The following is a 23,082-nucleotide window of genomic DNA, read 5'->3' as shown; positions in this document are numbered from 1 at the left end:
GAGGTGATGTAGCCTTGTGTGTAGGCAGTAGGCGCGTTTCTCTGGCCGTGTGCCAGGCGAGCGTAGTTCGAATTATCCGTGAGGGAACCTTCTCGCGTTCGAATTAACGGACTTTTTTATACATAGACTTGTGAGGAGCTTGGCCGGACCAAATCGTACAATTCGAATTATCCATAAATTCGAATTATTGAAGTTCGAATTAACGAGCTTTCACTGTATTACCAATATACCTATACAACCAATAGTTTCCAATAGCTTAAAGAGGCTAACTGCAGCTGTCAAATAACATCATGTATTGAGCAATCAACAAAAATGCACAAGCTGTCACCAAACCAATAACCAATCAGTGCAGCTAAGACAGCCAAGAGAAACTATTAGAGTACTTCATTTGTATATCCAGCCAGCAATTTTTCTCTCTATTTACGATAAATGACTTCAAAAAATGAAAGATGTAGCTCAGACAGGGTAGAGGCCAGTTGCTTGCTGGCTTGGTTGATTGACCGATCCCAAAGCAACACTGGGGTTATAAGAGATGCCATAGCGGAGGGCTCCAGATTAATTTCGTCGAATTGGTGCCCCTTTAAGTACACAATCCTGCATTTCGTCCAAACTGAAATGCGGCTACCATGGCCGAGAGTCAAATCTGTGACCTCGTGTGCTATCAGAAAGCAGAACCGCATAGCCACTGAGGTCAGCAAGGCAAAGGTCATATTCTCCGGCTAAAGCGTCGGGACTTGAAGGCCTGCTCGTATATGTCTTGACGTGCTAACTTCAAAAGTAAATTGTGCGTGTTTGTGAGTACACAGCTTGCACCTCTATATGAATACATATACGTACAAAGTATTTTAAGATTTTGCATGGCCTTTTGTGAACTTAAACACAGCCATCTAGGATTCTTGGAATGGGTTCCTCAAATTCCATAATTTATCGCTGTAGTGTTATTACTGGACTGAAGTACAGCCACAAAATATAGATCGATGTTCCCAAGATACTGAACCAACACAATGCATCGTTCTGCCAACTGTAACTGAGAACACTACATACAAGTCATATTGTGGTAACTGAGCATGAAATGGTAGCACGCACGGACCAATTTGAATGCATTTTCTTCTATGTCGTGCTTGCTGACTGGATGACTATAAACTGCCCCACTCTGAACAACAATCCAAGGCACAGACAAACAGAGAGAGGTAGAACTAGCGCTGTTCCTGCTTTTTTGTCAATCTGGTTTTGTGCATGGGATATTTTGGAATACTCTTTAATACACCATTCACAGTGCACCTCTAGATTTGTCTTATATGCGAGGTATCTCTGACAATTCTAGGGTCAATGAAACAGCATGTGAACAAGACTCTTTTTATCTCCCTAATTAGCAAACAATGCTAAATTAAGTGCACATGAGAATTAATACAAGCAGAAAGAATGCTTACTTCATTCCTTGGTGAACAATAGAGTTCCTCCTCGTCTTACAGATGATCAAGTCAGCCCATTGCACAATAACGATAGACACAAAGAATGCTGTGTGGCAGGTATATTCCAGGGTCTTGCGGTTCTTGTATGTCTGCATTTTGAGGAAGAGCATGCAAGAAAAAGCCATAAATGACATAGTTAACGAAGCAGCTTTAAGTAATGGTGAAACCATCCTACAAAATGCCCATTAACTCTTTTCGTACTGCGCCCATTGGGCTTTGGTTTGAAATACCACTTTCGAGACCTTCTTCGCCGTTCACGGACACACTGCACTATCGGACATAAAGCAGGAGAACCATATTTTTGTTTTATAAGCAGTTTACTTTCTTCCCACCAGGCGGTGATTTTTGGACATGCTTTGAAGTTTTGCGATCGTCGAAGTAGAAAGCAAAAATGGTCGCTTGCTATCGAGGTTTCAAATGCCACTTTAGAGAACTTCCGCACCGCTCACGGACACAGAGCACCATCAGACGTGAAAGAGGAGAACTATATTTTTTATTTCAAAGCGGTTAAATTTTTTCCTGCCAAGCACTAATTTTTGAATGCGCTATGAAATTTTGCGATCGTCAAAGTAGAAAGCAAGAATGGCCGTCTCCAGGAGTGTTGCACATGCTTCGAAAGATCGCAGACCTCGCGATTCTGCTGAGTCTGTGGCTGATTTTATCAATGCATCAAGCAGCAGCGAGTATGAGGATGCTGCCTTTTCGTTGGACTTTGACTCTGACAGCAACGACACAAACCAGCCCAGAACATTGACGGCCGCAGCCCGGCACGCCCAACTGTAATGCTTGCAGTTAAATTTTTGTAGTAAAACACCTGTTCGATTAAAAATTTTTATTTTTTCGCAGATAGTGCCTATTAGAGGGCAATACATTTTGTACACCTCATAATTTTTGTTGCATATTTTTCTTAGGAGATACAAGTGTGTCTTAACAAACTTTGTTCAATTTTATCCGACATTCTTGCTTCTGGCAATTTGTATCTCGTATGACATAGGTCTCGTTAATAAAACTACTGTGCATGAAACGTGCATTCATCCTGCTTTTTGTTTACGTATTACATAAAATACTGAGCACAGTAGTTTCTTCAGAAAAAAAAAAAAGTGGCATAACCTACAAAAAAAAAACACCTGTTTTCTCAGGGTTAAATTGTCATTCCTTATGCAAACCCTTGTAGATTAATAATGCACACTCCAATCGTTTTCAAAGCTGATTCTGAAGTGACAACGTAACATATTCACTTCTGACATAAAGTCGGCTATGCTTTCCTAAATTAAATTCTGGGTTGTTACATGCCAAATTATGACATGATGATGATGCACGCCATAGTGAAGGACTCAGAATTATATTTTGACCGCTCAGGCTTCTTTAACATAGACCTAAATCTAAGTACACAAGCGTTTTTGCATTTAACCCCCATCAAAATGCGGCCACCAGTGCCAGGATTAAACACATGACCTTGAGCTCACCAGCACAACGCAATAGCCACTAAGCTGGCATGGTTTGCATTTTTTCTCAAAGAAACAGCCTTTTGCTATAAAGTAATAGTACATAATGTATTCAGGTTATTCATTATTAGGTACTGCTATCACATCTCCGGATGTAACAACTACAGGCCCGAAGTTCTATGCTTGCAGATTTGAAGGATAATATAATTCTGCACGAGCAGCGGTTACTGACCCATTCTTGGCCGTATGAGTCCGTGAGGTCGTTGACTGCTTTGGAATCCCAGTGCTTGCGTATACCAAGCAGTGTGCTTGGCCAGAAGCCATTTTCGCCCATGATCACGAAGTAAACGAAAAATCCAGCTGCGGCTTGCATCATTCCGATCTGACCGTACGAGATAGAGATCAGCCTGACGTAAAAAAGAAAAAAAAAAGATGTTCAGTGGTCAGCTGCATCAACCTACCATGACTGAAAAGGAAACAAGACATCTGAACTATTATATCTAGACTAAATCTCTTGCCATGCTTGTTTGATAACAATCATGTGTTTACTGATATAGTCCCATGATAACCACTTACTTGAATAGCAGAGAGAGTTTTAATCACTGGGAAACTGGGAAACTGACAGTTCAGAAACACTCACAAATGCTATTCTCACAAGACATAATGCAACTTGCAAGTCATTAGTTTACAATGATTAGCACTTCTCAGCATATCCACAGTAGGAGTAAACACATAAAAGATATATGATAGTTATGTTTCTTCAGATGCCAAGGACAGCAATTAAGAAGAATGCAATTAAGAGTAATAAATTGGAAAACAAGCTATTCACTGCAGGATCTGAACATTTAGGTAATCATACGACATTTTTAACAACTTAATTAAAATGTCAAACAATAATTAAGGGCCATGGACATTACTTTTTAACAATGGATATGTTCTATGCACACAACTTTGTAGTCTCATATGCTAATGATCAATAACAAACATCAATGCCTCTTTGACGTCGCAGATGAATTCATTTCTTGGCTTCCCAGCATTATGTTCCCATGTAAAATATTAGTGGAGCAAGAAAAGCAGGCAGTCTCTGGATCAATTGCATGTGATTTTAACGTTATGCCATCCATACTTTTATTGTGAAATTTCTTCAGGAAAGACCACAGAAACACTGTTCTCTAATGCAAAAGATTTTTACCAATGCTACAACAGCAACAATCCATGCATAATAAATGAAAGGATTTAGTACTCACTTGGCTCCTTAAAAGCGCACATCTTTGTGCAAGATCTCGTGTTTAAGAAAAATAACAGGCAGGTTTTGACAAAGCCAAGAGAAATGAGGAATACACAAAGGTGATCAATGATTAGAAAACCCCCACCTTTCGTTCACAAGTTTGTCCTTGGCCGGGTCACGGGGCTGACGCTTCATAATGTCACTCTCTGCCATCTCATATGCAAGGGAAATGGCAGGCACCTAAAAAAATGTGTTGGGGAGAATGCAAAAGAAAATAAAAGGAATGGTAGGGGGGCCATATTGCATGATGGGCCATACAGTGAATTACATGTTCAGGCCAACAACATTATACTTTTGTGTCTACAGGTTGTGTGTTTTAATCTCATATGGCAAGTGTTCTGCCTAGTAATGCATTCATTATCTGCTTTGTGTTTCCAAAGCTGCTGTTATCTGAATACGGCTGTTAGAAGAGTAAGATCAGAAAGATGAGATAAGTGGTGTTGCTATAGCTAGCAGAATTGCCTAGTTATTCCACCTTGTGGAATGCCAGTCTGCTATGCTGGCTGAACTTGGCTCTTTCGAGGGCAAGATTTACAGACAACAGTTAAAGTGGCCCAACGTTTGACTGAAAGAACCAGACATGATGCACCAGGTGCACTGCTATACAAAAAAGACTGGAATGCATAAATTAGATATGCGAGATGTCAGTGCAAATAGCACGAAGGAATTTTTCAGAAGTTGTTGGTCCAAACATGAAAGACACTGTACCCCAGTGCATGGAAAGAAAGAACGTAAAATGGGAATAACCAAATGAAAAAAAAGAAAAGTGTGCGGCTGAAACAATATGGCACCAGCTGCTGTGCAGTGCTTAAATACAAAGCTGTGCGATAAATAACAACGAAAAGAGGCCATCAATGCAAACACACACAAGGCCACAAACAAACAAACTTAAAAGAGCAACAGGCTATCAGGCATGAGAAATGACAAAACATGCAGGGGTGCCACAGCTCAAGACATTCTTGTCTTGCAGAAGCGCTCTGCTTGAAACGTTTTGCTTGTACAGCAACTTACAAATGCTGTTAAGTGTGCCCGAGTACTGTCAGTAAGCACAAAGTAGATGCGCATATGAGCACCTTGAGTGACCACACTACATAATTTGACAAATTGGGCTCTGCAAGATTGCAACTGGTCTACGTCAACATAACGGCTTTTTTCTAAGCCAAGAGAGGGAGACCTCAAAACATTCCATCAGGCCATTGGCAAGATTTGCAAGTTGGCACAAAGCAAAATTTTCCAAGCAAGTCACTACTAAAGTACTTACCTTTGGCCGCATTAAAGTAATGCCATTGCAAAAGCAAAATGTCATGTTTCCTGATGATTGGTTTTAGTTATATTAAGTTGAAGTAACTAAACGGTCAAATCTATGTTCCATCACACAAACTCAGCACATCTGCGTTGTGTTAACAGCACCTTACGTAGAGAAGTATGTGCTGCATTCTGTGCACCCAAATACTCTGTTCTTCAATCAAAGTGAATCGAGATGCTGAATCCAGCAAGGATGTCACAAAATTTAAAGCCAGCTTGAGCCCACCATCACAGGAAATGGTGGCTACAGGAGATATTTGGAAGAGGCGTTTGCCCTGCAGTGGGGTTCATTAGGGCTGATGATGATGACAATGGGTAGGACAAAGATAGGTGGAACTGAACAGAATGACCACTGGCAAAAAAACAAAACGAAAAACAATGTCAGAGCAAAAATTAAGCCCCAAAAAGAATAAAGGATCACAGGAAGACTGAATAAACACTGGTTAAACAAGGGATGATGCTGAAGCCAACGGCATACACAAATTTGTGCCCGTCAGCTGAGAGGCCAAAACCAAGGATAAGGAAACAAAGTGAAAGCATATGGTGTAACAGAAGGTGCAACCTGATGGTTAACGGCATAAACAAATTTATGCCAGTCAGCTGAGAGGCCAACACCAAAGATAAGGAAACAAAAAGTGAAAGAATATTGTATAACAGAAGGTCCAACCTGATGGCCGATCTGCCTGACACGGTGTAAAGCAAGAGAATGAAGACTGCTGGGAACAAAACCAAACTTTGCTATAAGGAAAGAAGGATGAGTTCGTGATGTGAAGAGTGACAAATAAAATTGAGCACGGCACTGCGTAGAATAGCAGGCAAGGGGTAACAAGGATAACCAAAAATTTCAATGCAGGTAGCAGAAAAAGACCTCAAGACCCCAGTTGTCGAGCTTTACCTTCTGGTACATGTCTTCACTTGCTGTTCCAACAGAAGTGGACACCTTGTGGAGTGACTTGACCGAAATATCAAAGGGATTAGGGAGAGAACCAGGGCAAAGAAGGGAAACAAGTACAGCTGCTTTTATGGATGACAGAAGTGCACATATGTTCCGTTTACTTGGACAAATAAATGCAGTAAGATACATAAAAGGATGTTAACCTGTTGTCGTGCAACTTCCACTTTATTTTACACCACTGCGATATAGCACAGTGTTCAAATTCAACATAAACCCCAACCTTAATGCAGCATCAAGCTCTCAATGTCTAAATTGTGGATACTACGAGCATATGAATTTAGTCAGTACTGCTCACTTTTCATTGCTAAAAGATAGCTCAGTCTGGTTTTAGAAAACAAGCTGGGGACTTGAGCAGGATTCCATCTGTCTACTGTGAGAGAAGAGCTTTGCCCATGGTTCTCCCCGAAAAACCAAGGATGGCAATTGCACGAAAATTGGAACTCAATTGCATCAAAGACCGAGTATGAGAAAAACGAAAAAAGGGATAGGATTCGGGAACCAATGATAGTGCAGGGGAAGAAGACAATGTTCAAAAGTGCTTAACAGGACTTCCGTGCTGGCTGTAGAATTGTTACCTCTCATTCACTAGCTTATCGTGGGCAGGATCACGCGGTCTTCGTTTCATAATGTCAGATTCGGATTTTTCATAAGCCAGCGAAATGGCAGGAACCTGGGACAGGGACAGAAAGGCCGTACACATGCTCTAAATCTTTTCCCCTGAAACTTGTGAACAAAGCAGCAGCACATGGCATACAAGCACACAAGAGTTGCATAAGATATGACCGAGAGATGAACAGGAATAAAGGCTCTAATAAAAAGCTCTGGATTAATTTTGACAGCCTGAAATCTTTTAACTCACATTTAGCCGAGTATGAGTGCGGCAGGTTTCCGTTTTTTTTACTAGCACAAGTGCACAGAGCCTGAAGCCTAGGAACCACTGAAATCTATGATAATTGCCTATTGTGTACAAGTCAGTAATTATTGTACTGATTTATTGATCGAGTTAAAACATGCGTGCAATAACAGATGTCATGGGATTCACTTGTATTTCAATAGGTTTCTTTAATGCACATGTAAAGCTAAGTGCACAAACATTTTTCACATTCTGCAGCAGTGGTGTCTAGGAGCTGAACCTAGAACCTCATGCATATTCTACTGTATTATGTCCATAAATGGCACATTTCTTTAATGCAGAGTCCTTAATTAAAAAAGAAAAACAATGCAGGCAGTATTTTAGGTCTCTATAATACAAATTCCACATGATTGTTGCAAAAGTCAAGCTTAGCTGCACTATACAAGAAAATAAATTAAAATGCAAAGTTTCATTGATAATAAAATGGAGATTACAAGTAAATGAGAAGCTTTGTGGACACATATGGATGAACTCAGCTCGTCCTGGTATGGAACGGGTTAAGGCAGTAGGTGACGAACATTATGGTGCTTTAATATGCAATAGGTAGCGTCCCATGAAATTAGACTAAAAACTCGTTAGTACACAGTTGGTGGGGAACATGGAACAGGTACACACTAAGTCATGTACTAATTAACCACCAATGGAAGATGAACAGCTATAGACCTGTCGGTCAAAGAAAAAAGTGTTAATTCTCAATCAAACACATACGCAGACAAGCTTTATGTGCGAGCAGACAGCAATAAATCTGATTTTCACTTGCTGCTGTAGTGACTTTGCAGTGACGATGGTATCCTCAAACTCCTCAAGGCTGCAAGCCAGTTTCTCCATCAGGCCCTACTTCTCTCTGAATGCCCTCACGACGGTCAATGAACTAGCCGCTTCAAATATAGAAGGGCCCTCATCCACGTAGTTATCTATGAAGACAGCATCGAGGCGCTAGAAGCTATGGCAGTAGGAAACACGTAACAGCTACCATGTTTTCACATCACTATCCATGGCAACCTCAATCTGGGAAAGGTCTGTGCACAGCAATTTCGCCTATTTATGGTTTGCGCGCGCAACATTTTTCGATTTGGCGCTTGTACGCACAAAAAAATGAAGCAAATACTACTCACTAACTGCTTGGCATGTATTAAACAACTACGGCTTAAGCAATGTGCCAATACATTAAGTTCAATGGCAACAGGGAAGGAGATTCCTTGCGGCTACCAGAATTACTTATTAAGCAAGGTACGTACGTATCAACAAGGTTGTACTGTGTACTGTTGCTTTATAATACCCCTAAAAAGTATTGCTGTCTCCGTAAATTTGTACAGGTGTAAGCGCCAACAGCCTTATGATTTGGTTGATGTATGGTAGAAGATACATCATCCAAGCACTGTTTCAGTAGACAGAAACAAGATCTTTGATAGACACCCAAGTGAAAAAACACAAGAAGAATGAGCAATCGCATTTGAGTGATCTTTGAATGGTAGCTCAGCTGTCATGTACAACATTATAGATTTTTGAACTGAACATTTGTGAAAGACAATTTTTTTTAGCAGCCAAAACTACATCACAAATGAGCAAGGCAACAGTTGCCAAGTATGGCCATGAATGCAAAATATACACAGTGAGCATGCAAGCTGTTAAGTTAAGTTATATAAGTTATGTTATATATATATATATAAGTTATGTTATAAGTTAGTTATGTTATTATTGTTATGTGTTATATAAGTTAAGATATATAAGCTAATAGAAAGATAAACAATAATTTCACTTAGGCTACAAGATTTATTTAACAGAACCTGCCAGCACACTTTTTGCACATGCTTGCTAGAGACACACACACACAAACACATACACACCAGGACAAACACCTGCAAAATGACACTGATGACATCAACAACACTCAGTAGAAATAGCCCCGCAGCTGCGCAAACGTATGGCAACAACAGCTGTGCTCCAAGAAATGCAAGTGGCACCAGAAGCAAGTAAATCGCACCTAAAGTTGGCACTGAATGAGACACTTGCAAACAGCTATGGTTCTTGCTTCAAACATGATAGTGTCATGAGAAAAAAAATATTCAAATGAAGCACTTAAACCTATCCTAACCAAGTTAACCTAGCCCAGTTAACCAATTTAATCAAGTAGATCTGTACCTAGAGTGGACCCACAATCGTACAGGGCCTTTACAAAAGGCTACATACTTCTTTCTTCAAACATTTCGTTATAGTAACAGGAAATAACGACTTTAATTTACCCAAATTAATGCACATCTGGAGTGGGACTGAATGTAATACTACACCTACAGAAGGCTATATTTTTCTCACCTACTTCAAACATGCTAGTACTATAAAGAAGTTTAGATCATGGACATCAAACTACGTTTAGGGCAGGGGAATGACAACATGCATTGGATGCTATACAAATTATGGTGCTGATACCATGTGCCAAAATTTTAACCGACAAACATTTACATCCCCACGCTGTGCCATGGGCTATGAGGAAAGCTGTGATAAACAACTCGAGTAATTTTCACTGCCCAAGCTATGCAGAACTAAATACATTTCAACCCTACTGGAATGCAACCAGAAATGCTGGATATTGAACTTGTTATCTCGCACTGATCAAAGCTTTAGTAAATGAAAAAAATCCCGCAGCCAGAATAGATGCGACAGTCTATACAGGGTGTGCCCAGTATAAACTGCAAAAACGATTAATTAAGCAACAAGTTTATGCTAAATTTATGATGAATTCTTTGTTTACATCAAAAGGGTCTCTGAAAAAATGGACAGCAAAGGTTTTGCTTTCTCTGTGTGAGACAACGACACGGGCATGCTAGCTCACCATGTCTGTTCCCAAGTCAATGCACAGGATGGTTACGGTTCCCAAAGGCAAGGGCACATCAGCCAAGATGAACAACAGGAAAGGACTGATTTCAGGAATATTACTGGTAAGAGTGTATGCAATGGACTTCTTCAGGTTGTCAAAGATCAGGCGACCTGCAGGCAAGAGAAATAGAAATGAAGAGAAAAAGGTGAGACACTGGTCCCAAAATTGGAAGTTTGTGAATATGAGAAAAAAAAAGAAATAAAGGAAGAAAGAAAAACCCCATGCCACACAAAAGATAGCGAGTCGCAAACAAATGAAACTTCTATTTTCATATGTGTTCAAAAACATAGTATTGACATACTTGCAGGAAATGCACGAATGATAAGGTTATTTGACTATTACAAGTAAATTAAGGAGAACACCAAAATATACTAAAGGCTTCTTCAGGTTGCTCTTAACAATGTACAGTCTGTTTGCTTCATACAGAATGTTTTGTCTTAAAGAAAAAAACTCGGTGTATGATGGCTGGGACACCCTACAGTATATGCTTCAGCATCACAAACACAAAGGGTGTACAGCAAGATGGCAACAGCTCTGCTATCAAAGGCTGCATATTTTTGTACTAAGGCTATCAGGTGTGGCTTACAAGTACAGTTAAACATCGATATAAAGAACTTCAAAGTAATGAAACTCTTGATTTAATGAAGTATTTAACTTTTCATAACCTCTTGTCCATAGAACAACATGTATATAGAACTTCAATATAACAAAGTGCGTTTCTATGCCATATCAATATAACCAAATTTCACTGCCGCTGCAAAGGAATGCCGAGACAATAAATCGGAACTTCTGATGATGCAGATGGTCAAATGATTGAATTACAAGCAGCTGTTTGCAAATGAACCTCTCAAATCGCGAACCGCGTGGCAAGAGCGACAGCTGAAGGGGAGCCACATAATGTTCCGTAGAAGTCCAAGTGCGACAAGATTCTATCATGCCCCGCACACTCTGTGCTTTAGGTGCGAGAGAAAGTGTGCGAGGGTGAGAAGAAAGGTGGTAGCTTCACAAGTGCTGCCTTCCCATGCGAGCAAAGGGAAAGAGGGGGAGGGGAGTGAGCTGGCGGTAATGCGATCAAGCACGCGTGAGGGAACAGGGGAGTGGATATGGAGTGGGAGGTGGCGCGCATCTCAGCCATGTCTGCGCATGGCTGTAAGCATGACAGTGTGCATACGCAGCCGTGAACCCTGCTTTAGAGGTAATCTGCCACGTATGCAAAAGGCGGGCGTGCTGAGACGGCGTGGCACCATGCAAGCTGTCTTACTGCGCGTTTAGTATTAGAGGTTGCATAATCTCGAGTTTCAGTGACCCGTTGGAGCGAGAGGCAGATGAAGCATTCACTCTCTGCTGCCGGCGCTTTTCTTGATAGCGTCGTCCCAGTGTGGGTCATGCTATCGGGCACGGGGACAGAGTTCATGTGAAAGTGTGGCTGGCTTTGCTTAATTCGTACTGCCGAAAAGATATCAGAACTTCAGTTTGGCCTAGTTGGTGTTTACTACACACCATATTGACTGCAAGTAAAGACGGGGACAGCGGGAGAGAACACAAGAACGACACGGGCGACACGGGCGGTACTGCCTGTGTCACTTTTGTGTTCTCTTCCACTGTCCCAGTCTTTATATTTGCAGTCAGTATGATATACAAGAAGATATCGTCGACGTACGTGGCACAAAACCGTATCAATTGTCACTGACTGCCAAATTCATCAAAACATTGTTTTTCCATTCAAATTTGCCTTTTTGCAATTGCCCAATAATTCAGAAAATTATGTGGCATCTTTCCATGTAAAAAAAAAAATCGATCGGTGACTGTACTTATCTGCATAAAAGGTGGAATATCAATGGAATGAAAGTTCGATATAACAAAGCAAATTGCCAATTTTACCAACTTCGTTATATCGAGGTTTAGCTGTACCATTGTCAAACTCATCTGATAAAATCCAAAGAAACAGCTGTTGGTAAAAGAAATGACTATTTGAATTTTCCTGAAAAAATCTGAATTGTAAGCTCTTCTGTTGCGATCATGTGACTGTGCCCCAACTGCATTCATTGCAACAACGGGCTCCTCACACAACGTACACCTCATGCTGAGGTTCCTCGAGAAATGTTCAAACCAACTGCTCCCAATAATTAGGGAGCCAAGTACACTGTCTTATAGGATGTGTATATGTTTCCTTGCCAAGCGCTAGCAGATGCAGCCAAGTCAATGGGATGGTGCACTTGCGACAACCTTTGTACAGACCCAAAATACCACGCTGCTGTCGCAGAAATGTGGAGCTGTGCTGTGCAGCGAAACATTTCTCACGACTTGCACTATAGCAGCGAGATATTCGGGCACCGTGCTCAGATTGTGAACCGAAACATGAAGGCGGAACTGCCAGCAGCGTACGACACTTGTAGAGCAGTTTCTGCCATCTTACCATTAGAACCTGACAGTATACCTAGATGGCAAGAGGGCTCTCTGAATATCAGGTGTATGCTGCTGCACAGATCGTTAATCCCCTAGTTTCTTGGAGGATTCATGTCCAGAAATGGCCCGTACTTTCATATACTTGTGCTAGACCCACAGGATTTTCCTGTATCCAAAGCAAACTTCTAAAGGGCGCTCTCAATGCTTTGTTCCGTAGATTGGAATGAGCACACTCCAGTTACACATACCCACGTGGGTAAATATGCCAGTGTATATTACTATAAATTGTAATGACAATAAAACCTTCCGTTATGGTAAATGTTAACTAAACCATCCCTGTCAAGGCTGTTTTTGGGGTACGGGCAAAAAGAAAAGATACATAACACTAAAACGAAAAAAAAAGGCCTGAATTTCGTAGCATCCAAAAAGAAAGCCCTGATAAACTCAGATTTTTATGGAAAGAAGATAAATTCTGCACAACACTCTCCCATATATGAAAAACACTCCTAAACAAATTAAGAAAGCAAAGAACCCTAAATGCAAGTAAGTAAGCGAGGGAATGCAAAAGCTACAAAACTTCAGACAGCCGCTCAAAGAGAACATAGCTTCTCACAGAAGTGGAAGGAGCTACCCACCTTCTTCAACACCGGTGACAATGGAGGCAAAGTTGTCGTCCAAAAGGATCATGTCTGCTGCCTGCTTACTGACGTCACTCCCAGAAATACCCATGGCGACACCTGAAAAAGTAAAACAAATTTAATGTGCTGCCCTGCACTACACAGCATTTTTGTAAGGGGGCAGGGGGAGGGAAGGGAAGAGACCAGCAATGATGTTCAAACATCTAAAAAGGCTACAAAACAAAGGTAAGAAAGTGGAACTGCAAGTACATACGCTCTGATCTAATGTTTGAACATAACTTTGGCATATGATCTATAAAAGTGGGCTTGATTTAACGCCCCATAGCTTTATGCACAATATTTTACTTAAAGTAAGATTTTGCAAAATAAGTGAAGATATAATAGAATTTTCCTACTTTTATGCCCCTACGAACTTGATACATTGTAAACACTAGGATATGCAATGTTACATGGCTATATTTAGTACAGATGAATGAGGAACTTAAAAGCAAGGAGGCTAATAATGTTGGTTCTTACTTCAAGATCTACCAATCTTTCCAAATATATACCCTTCTATACTGCACAAGCAATATAATATTTATGCACATTGATATGGCAGCACTGCATGTGTACTTGGTGTTGACAACACAAAATAATTGAGAAGTTTAGTATAATTAGTCTTGGCTGATAACACAGCTCTGACCGACACCATTTCCTCTGACACACATTTTTATTTCTCATCACTTTTACTACCATCATCGATGATATCAGCATCCATTAATAGCTACTCTAGCATTGAAGTACTGGAGCGCTGCTGAGTGCTCCAGTACTAAGGTTAATGAACTCTAACCCATTTAGTTACACTATCACATTAGATAACCTGTTATCAGTTTTATTGATACCATATGCCCTTGCAAACCCACTTCCACTCAATTTTGTCCGGAGTGCCAAGTAGTACTTGTTCTCCAATCCATACTGCTCTCAGCTATGTCGCAATGCCTTACACTGTCCTTTCATTTACAAAACTGCATGCTGCACAGTGCACTGTACATTGTCAAGTGTAATGGCAACACAATGACTTGCCAATGTCGGCCTTCTTGAGGGCAGGCGAGTCGTTAACGCCATCCCCAGTCACGGCCACAATGGCTCCCAGGCGTTGGCACCCCTCCACAATGATGAGCTTCTGCTGGGGCGAAGTTCGGGCGAAGACGATTTCGGTGTGGTGGCGCAGAATGTCGTCCAACTGTTCAGGGCTGATGTCTCTCAGTTCCGAGCCGTGGATTACAGCCGCCTTGGCGTCCCGCGGGTTTACTTCCTCAACGGGCACATTCAGTCGCTGCGCAATATCCTCCACGGTTTCATTACCCTCGGAAATGATTCCAACAGCCTTGGCGATGGCTTTGGCAGTGATCGGGTGGTCACCAGTCACCATGATAACCTGTTTTGTAGATGCAGAGAAGGGGCGAGGGGTGCTGTTAAGTAATGAAAAGCTGATCGTGTGGCACATTTAACTGGTTGTTTAGTAGCACTCCTGCAAAGCTTGAACGGTTGTCCAACAGCGGTGGCTCTCTCATTTCAGCTCTCTAATCTCATAGCAGTACAATTAACGTGACGATAAGAACGCTCCTATAACTTTAACAAAGCCAGAATAATGCTGCTAAGTTCTTAGTGTAATACAGCTTTATAGTCATTTTACACGACCATTAGAGTGCTCCGAGAGCAAACTCGGAAAGACTATTCAAATGTGCTATTAGGATACAGTAAAAACACTGAAACTGCAACTAGCAAGGTGAAGCAAAATCAGTTGAATAACCATAGCTATGAAATGTACCAAATGGACTGCCAAGCACTACATAGACAGGTCAGTTTATACTGAAGATAAAATTTCTGTGACAGTTGTAATCGGAAAGGTACCATAAACTACATCTGAGCTAAATAAAATGAAATGTTTAATACTACGACCTCAACAAGTTAAAAGAAACAGTCGTCTGCATGGCTGCACAAAACACAAGGCAGTTGTAACAAGTGTTTTGTGCTCTATGTTACTCATGGGCTGCATGAAGGGTACTAATTGGATTAATTTTGCTTCAACAGTTATATTACACTTCATCCTTGCCCTCAGTAACAAAAAAGTAAGCTGGCCAAAAATTTGCAGTTACACTGGAAAAGAGGGAAAAAGTGATCACTATTTGCTTCTTAATGTTTATTGCCACACAGAACCCGATAACCTTATATTTTAAAGAGCATTTTTTTTTGTTCGATGCTGAACAGAGAAGACGAGAATGTTTACCATGCCAATTTGCTTTACCACTGTCAAGCAATGCCTGCAGTCACAAGAGCTCTCTATTTATTCAAATAAACTACATGGTGTAAATCTTTGCAATTAACTACTTATTTGACTGAAATATACTTTTCTAAAATGAGCAAGCATGTTTGGACGTGCCTTGATGCCGGCACTCCGGCATTTGGCAACAGCATCAGGCACAGCAGCACGTGGCGGGTCAATCATGGAGATGAGACCAAGAAAACGAAGTCCAGTGAGAGGGAAGTTCTGTTCATCGGCATCAAACGGATATCCTGGCGGGTACTTGTCTGTCGGCAGCTTGAAGTCACAGAAGCCTGGTTGAAGAGGAAAACAAGAAACGCAAAAGTTGTAATTTTGAGTGGGTGCTAGGATTCAAGTCAATTCTTCACAAGTTGTCTAGAAACTCCCACACCCTACTCGTATAAATGAATACAACTACGCTCTTCAAGATTGCAAGCCTTGTTTCTAGGATGTACCTGCAGTGTAAAGACGGTCACACTTTTATTGCAATACAGTAGTAACTATATGAACACACTAGGTGCTTTTCTGGCATTGGCATTGCCCTGGTGTTTCGTATAATTCTAGAAGTGATAACATTTCCACTGTGTGCCATATGCAGTATTTGTGACGGAAAGCGTACGAAGGTGAGCTGATGATGGCGGCTCAATCTCGCAGGTGCCAGGGAAGGAAAGTGGGGAGGAAGCACATCATCTTCCGTTGTGTGCAAGGCACCAGTGGGAGAAGAGAAGAGAGTGGGGCGGTTCCAAGCCGCCGGCTGCTGCATATGGCGCGGCCACGTGGGCCCTATATTGAATATGACCTGCAATGGGGACAGAGTGCACGCAGACTGCCGAGAGCTTTGTGTATGCCGAGTTTTCACCACTGAGTTCGCAATGTAAGCGATAGGCAGCACAAAGGTCAATTCATTCGCAGCTGCTGCCGCGCTTCTTCACTCCAGTGTTTTGACAGAGCTTCCAGGGTCATCAAGTGAGATGTGTTCATGTTTGCTTGTGCGTGCATGACACCATGCTTATTAATTTAGTTAGCAAGCGAATGTTTACAAGCTTACACAGTGAACAAAACTACTATCCTTACTTCCTATAGCTGTCTACTAATTTGCTATCGCAATTGATGCTTTGCCTTTCGAGCAAAATTGCGACCTTTTTTGCGTGTGTCACCGAATTAGAAAGCCCATTTAGAAACTGGCTTTCTTTTGAAGGAGAAGAGGAAAGGAATGTTGCAAACTGTGTCACTTGTGCTTAAACACTACAGCAACAATACGAGCCCCAGTCTCAAACAGAATGCTTACTACTGGTAAAAGTATAAATAAACCTCTTCAAACTCGCCCAAGAGGGAAAACATTGGTTAGGTTTACCAGTAATGTAAGTATAGTTTGACACATTTTTCTTGAGCAGAGAGCTTGCTGTTTTAATATGATGCAAGAAATAGAAATTATAGATTATGAAATGTAACCTTGCAGCCTAATTCACCAAACTGTGCACCGATGCCACTTACGGAAGGTCTCGCACAGACAACTCACCAATGACACGCTCTCCAAGGCCTCCCAGTTCCAAATAGGCGTTGTTAAAGGCTTCCTTCATCTCATCGTCGAGCACTTTCTCCTTTCCACCGATGAAGATGGTGGAGCAGCGGTCGAGAATGCGCTCAGGGGCACCCTTCATTAACAGGATGTAGCTCGGGTCATCAGGTTCTTCAGTCTCATGCACAGTTACCTGCGTGACAATGCAATGGCCGATACGGTGAATTCAGAATATTCAATTAAGAATAGGACTGCAAAAGACCAGCTGTTTTGAGCAAGAAATCTTCAGGTCAGAAAATGCAAGCGCAGCAATGTTGTCCTATCAGTGATGGAACGCACTGGAAGCTTGCTGAATTTGCCTTCTGGCTCTTGCCACATTCTTTTAAACTAAGTGTAGGCAAACAATTCTGGGAGAATTCAACAATGAATGCATATTAACGAATTAGTTTTACATGCCAATTTTTACAAGGCTTCGAGAGACACGAAAGCAGATGGTTTCAGGCTGCCTCCAAACGGAGTCCCATAGATATTTTCATATGATTTGGCTGCTGGAAAGCAGCTGCCATGGATAGGAATTTGGAGCAAAATGTGCACGACTTTTTGTTCAAAAAAAAAAATGTAATTAGTTGGGCACCTAGAAACAATTTGTAAAGATATGTACCAGTCAATTGTGAAAGCAAACAAACTGCTGAAACCGTCAGCGCTTTGCCAGCATGTCAGCGAATCTACAACATCATGCCCAGCAGAAGATCACCATACTCCGTTCAAACATCAAGGGTCAGCAAAGTGTAGGAAAACACAAAGGTGAGCTGTAGTCAGTGACAACCTGATAATACAGTGACAAATACACTGCTGTCCAACTGATATTGGTGTACAACTCAAAGAGAATTTCTACAGATACACCATTTAATTACGTTTGCCCATTTTGGTGACATCATAGTGGAGGCGCACGTCTTTAGAAATCATTGTAAATTAGGAACTATGTTTTGGAGTGTGTACAGGTGCAGCTTGGTTTTGTGGGTGAAGCTTCTACTGAATTCTTGGGCTATTGTCACCAAGTATAAGAGGTAAGCAATCATGAAAAGGCAGCGTGAAAATAGGATGCAGAACAAGCACACTGATCCAGCAGTGACTGCTAACTACCAGGTGCACTGCGCTGACTGCAATGCATGCACGAAGGAAACAGAACAAATACTGAAGACAAGAGGGTGGAAAAAATATATCACATTCAAGAATGGTACCTATAATTCACACAGGAAGGTAAAATCTGTTATGCAACGCTAATGACGTAGAGGAAAAAAGAGTGAGTGATACTAGAAGAGAAACTTGGTGATGATCCATGTTTCGGAAATTCACAGCACAAAAGAGACAAGGACGAACGAAATGAAGAACATGAAACTGGCACTGACTCACAACTGAAGTTTCCTCTGAGGAAAGTCGCATTTATATACAAAGGCCAACACAGGTTAACATGTTAAGCATTAAGAGCGATCCTGGTGACTCGAAACACACGTGGAAAACATAAGTGTATCGTTATGTGGATAAAACCAGTACATCAAAACATAAACCCAATAGAAAACTTCCCTATCAAACTTAACAACAATCTACAGTGAAACACTTTCCTCCAAATATCTCAATTCTTTTTTAGTAAGAGTGACAGATGGTCTACTGACAAACCTTTTCCCTTCCCTAAAAATATGAAAAGCTTCCATACCCTGCCCTTTGGTGTGATCTTTATGCCAGGACAAACAAACAGTTTTTTCCACTAATGGTTGGCACCTACACTCTCTACAATGCAAAGGCAAGTGCACAGCTCCCATACCTTTTAATGATGACAAGTGCGCCTTTAATGTTCATGCAGTGGCCGGTCTGGCCCACATAAACCTTCCCGCATGACAGGGGCATGCTGCACACAACTGAAGATCTACTTATGATGTATCTATATTTTAACTGCATTTTTTGCCATGGCCCAATAATTTTTTGTGCAAATAAGAACAAATCATACCAAGCTTGTTGGGCGCAGACATGACCACATGCACTCCGCACCTACTAGCCACATTCTTCAAGCAACACGAAAACTTGTGCAAATATGGCACCACCACCGGTCTTTTTTCATTGCGCATGGAATCCCTTGATTTTCCCTTTACCTTATTAGTACCCGTTACCCACTTAACAAGATTGTGACAGGCCCTCAAGATTTCATTTTCCGGGTAACCAGCATTCTGCAATCTCTGAATCTGGGCAAGCAAACCATCCCTCAATGAATGCTGGCATGTCTTCTGAAACACCATGCGTAGTGTGGCATAAACAACACCACTTTTTACTATTTTGGAGTCTCTCCAAAGAAAAACTTAAAAAGCGCCTTTGCCGAACGAGGCTTATACACCCAACACAAACTGTCCTCCTGAAAACTCATCTGATATCCAGGAATTTAATTTCATTTTGTGTAGGCAACTCAAAAGTAAATTTTAAACCTTTACCGCATTCCTGAAAAATCTTTACAATATCAGCTACTTTACTTTTAAATTCTCTCTTTCTGTGATGATCAAGAAATCATCAACGTACCTAAAGACATTAAGGGCTGAACTTCCTAAATTACTGGCAACACAATTATCAACTTGACTCGGGAAAATATGGCATAAGGCTGGGGCCACCCTCGACCCTATACAAATTCCAGACTTCTGTAAGAATGCGCTCCCTTTCCATTCAACATACATAGAGCACAAATAAAATGACAATGATTCTAAAATCTTCCCACAGATGTTCAGCAATTCCCAACAAACTTGGGCTTCATCATTATCATTAACCACACAAGACCTCTAACGTCAATACTAAAACCAAACACAATCCAGGATTTTGTGTCTTGAAGAACTTGAGTGCGCTATCTGAGCTATTAACATAAAAAGGGTCAGCAACGTTAAGATCCTCAAGCTGTTTTTGCAAATATCCTGAAATTACAAACTGTATAACCCTCCTTTGCGAAATTATGGCCCTGAATGGGAAATCTGGTTTATGGGTTTTAACTGAAAAACATACCTGCAGTTTTAAACCTTTAGTCTTCTTGACTCGAAACGTCAGGCCTTCCAGATTTCTATCCTGTAGCATCGCAAGGGCCTGCTGCTTAACCTTAGATGCTTTAACATCAATCCAGTAAAAATTCTTCAAAACTGCCTTTTCAGAATTTTCTGCACACACACTTTCCAGCATCACTACAAACATTCCTTTCTTATCCGACACACACATTCTAAGCTTGTTGCTCTCCAAAAAGTGAAGAACAGAATTCACAGGTGAAGTGTTATTCTGGGTCGAAGAAGAGTGAGGGCAAACGTCAAGACATTCAGACAAGCATCTAGCTGGCTCACCATCAGGAGCAAACCGGGAGATGCACCTTGAAAAAGCAACTTTTTCTGCTGGGGGCACTTTTGGTTCAAAGCTGAATAATGCAACTGCCTTTGCATTCTAGAGAGTGTGGGTGCCGACCGTTGGCGGAAAAAACTGTTCTGGCATGAAGATCAAATCACAAGGGAGATTATGGAAGCTTTTCATATTGATAGGGAAAGGGAAAGGTGGGTCAGTAGACCATCTGTCACTCTTACTAAAAAGTAATTGAGATATTTGGAAGAAAGTGTTTCACATTAGACTGCTGTGAAGTTTGATAGGGAAGTTTTCTATTGGGTTTATGGTTGTTGATGTTTTGACGCATTGGTTTTGTCTCCACATAATGACGCACTCATGCTTTCCACGTGTGCTTCGACAAGTCACCAAGATGGCTCCCAATGTGCATGCACAGTCGCTTAGTTGTAGACATGTTGGCCTGCGTATATAAATGTGACTTTCCTCAAAATAAACTTCAGTTGTGAGTCAGCGCCAGTGTCTTGTTCTTTTCCTTCGTCCTTGTCTGTTTCGCTCATTATTTTCCGAAACATGAGTGAGTGATACTTACGTGGTACTTGTTGGTGGAATTGAAGGGGATCTCGCAGACCTTAGGGTTACGCTGTCTGTAGGCAGCCACGTTGCCTATGGCAAGCTCCATGCATTTGAGAATAGCAGACTCCGAAGCATCACCTGCACACTCTCTCTTGAGGATCGGGACATTCTCCTGGCCTGCCTTGAACTCTGCCCTGCTGCAGAGGCAGCAGTTGCGGGCAAGAGCTTTCCATTCAGCGGAGGTCCTGTCGTACTGAACTCCTGCACCCAGAAGACAATGGAAAAGGGGTTAGGAGAAAATGGTGCCCAAGAAACCAAATTATTGGGTTTTAACGTCTCAAAGAAACATGCGGGCCATGAAAGACACTGTAGTGGAGGGCTAAACATTAATTGCAACTGCCTGGAGTTAACATGACTAGCTAGTAATTACTACTACTACTACTACTACTGTGTCGTGCGGGGAAGCTAAATGACAGATGTAAACGCCAGAAGTGAGAGCCGCGTGGGGAGACAAACCTCAAGGGATACAAGTGTTATGTGGGGAGACAGATGCCAAGGGATACGAGAAAGTTGAGCATCCCCAGGAACACAAAATCTAGGAACGGTAAAGCAGCAGGAGAGACAGAAAAAGACTTAAAACACCCACAGGCCCTAACAAAATTATTTTGATTGCTTACATGTGTGTCTGTGTAAGACACATCTACACGCACGCACACACACACAAGCATGTACGCACACAAACGCGTGTGTACAAGCATGTACCAAAAAAAAGTTAGGCATGCATATAAACACACCGGATTGATCTTCTGTGGTGTCAGCTTCAATGATCTGGTTGTCGAACCACATGTGGGCAACAGTCATTCGGTTCTGTGTCAGGGTGCCAGTCTTGTCGGAGCAGATGGTTGAGGTAGACCCAAGGGTCTCTACTGCTTCCAAGTTCTTCACGAGGCAGTTTTTGGCGGCCATTCGCTTGGCAGTAAGGGTGAGACACACCTGTATGATGCGGTGTTCGCAGTTAGTTTCACCAGTGCAACAATTTCTTCATGTTTCAAGGCTCTGTCTTTCAGATACAGGACCCTCAAATATTTAAATAGGCAAGACACTCTTCTGGAGTAAAAAAAAAAAAAAAAAGTTATGGAACTGTACAATAACGAGGCTTTGAAATGTAATACGTACAGTCAAATCTTGATATAAGAAACCCAGTTATGATGAATTATCATATAACGAAGCTAACAAAATGTTTCTGGCCACTATCAGCACATAAATACATGCTTATAATGAATCTTAGATATTATTAAGGTATTTTCATGTTGGATGTGGCTTCGTTATAACGAGGCTTGACCGTAGCTAAAGCAATGGCAGTGGGCAACGTTTTGCCATATACACTGTGCATTACTATTGGCTGTGAGTCAAACAAGTGAAAGTGGAGTGGTAACTGATTAATGAAAGTAAAGTGTTGGCCATGACTCTGGAAATAGACTGCAGCTATGGAATATGACTTATACATGGTAAAGCCAAACATCAACAAATGAAAAGGGTAAAGCCAAAAGAACTTTCACTCACGGTGACAGTGGCCAGGAGACCTTCGGGCACATTGGCCACAATGATTCCAATAAGGAAGATGACGGCATCTAGCCAGTGGTAGCCCAAGATGAAGGCAATCACGAAGAAGGTTACTCCCAGGAACACTGCCACTCCAGTGATGAGGTGGATGAAGTGGGCAATCTCCCTGGCAATGGGCGTCTCGCCCATCTCAAGGCCAGAGGCCAGGTTCGCAATTCGGCCCATAACAGTCCGGTCACCAGTGTTTATGACCACGCCCATACCCGTACCTGCACAAGGAACGAGTTATCAGGAAACCGCAATAATAAGTACCGAGGTTTTATGTCCACAGTCTGGACATGAAGAGTGATGTAGTGGGGGGGGGGCAAGATTGATTTTGACCCTCTCAGGTTCTCTAACGTGCATTTAAATCCAAGTTCGAAAACATCTGTGCATTCACTGCTCTCGAACAGTGGCTACTGTGATTGATGA

General features: G+C 41.6%; 1 protein-coding gene across 5 annotated transcripts in view; it reads right to left on the bottom strand.

Annotated features, from left to right (window-relative positions):
- The window catches only part of Atpalpha (sodium/potassium-transporting ATPase subunit alpha), a 156,910-nt gene that overhangs the window by 7,149 nt on the left and 126,679 nt on the right, over positions 1–23,082 (bottom strand). For all 5 annotated transcript variants that reach the window (XM_065449222.1, XM_065449220.1, XM_065449225.1 and 2 more), the window contains exons 7-17: positions 22,612–22,880; positions 21,843–22,041; positions 21,065–21,309; positions 17,122–17,314; positions 15,720–15,895; positions 14,360–14,714; positions 13,295–13,396; positions 10,209–10,363; positions 4,291–4,385; positions 3,150–3,324; positions 1,431–1,561 (exon numbers count right to left, since the gene is read on the bottom strand). In XM_065449222.1, the coding sequence (XP_065305294.1) occupies positions 1,431–1,561; positions 3,150–3,324; positions 4,291–4,385; positions 10,209–10,363; positions 13,295–13,396; positions 14,360–14,714; positions 15,720–15,895; positions 17,122–17,314; positions 21,065–21,309; positions 21,843–22,041; positions 22,612–22,880 (2,095 nt within the window). The remainder of the gene's footprint in view (positions 1–1,430; positions 1,562–3,149; positions 3,325–4,290; positions 4,386–10,208; positions 10,364–13,294; positions 13,397–14,359; positions 14,715–15,719; positions 15,896–17,121; positions 17,315–21,064; positions 21,310–21,842; positions 22,042–22,611; positions 22,881–23,082) is intronic.

This window comes from Dermacentor albipictus, chromosome 4 (genome assembly GCF_038994185.2).
Source record: "Dermacentor albipictus isolate Rhodes 1998 colony chromosome 4, USDA_Dalb.pri_finalv2, whole genome shotgun sequence".
NCBI lineage: Eukaryota > Metazoa > Arthropoda > Arachnida > Ixodida > Ixodidae > Dermacentor > Dermacentor albipictus.
The sequence above is the reverse complement of the archived record's forward strand: the minus strand, read 5'-3'. Positions and strand labels throughout refer to the sequence as shown.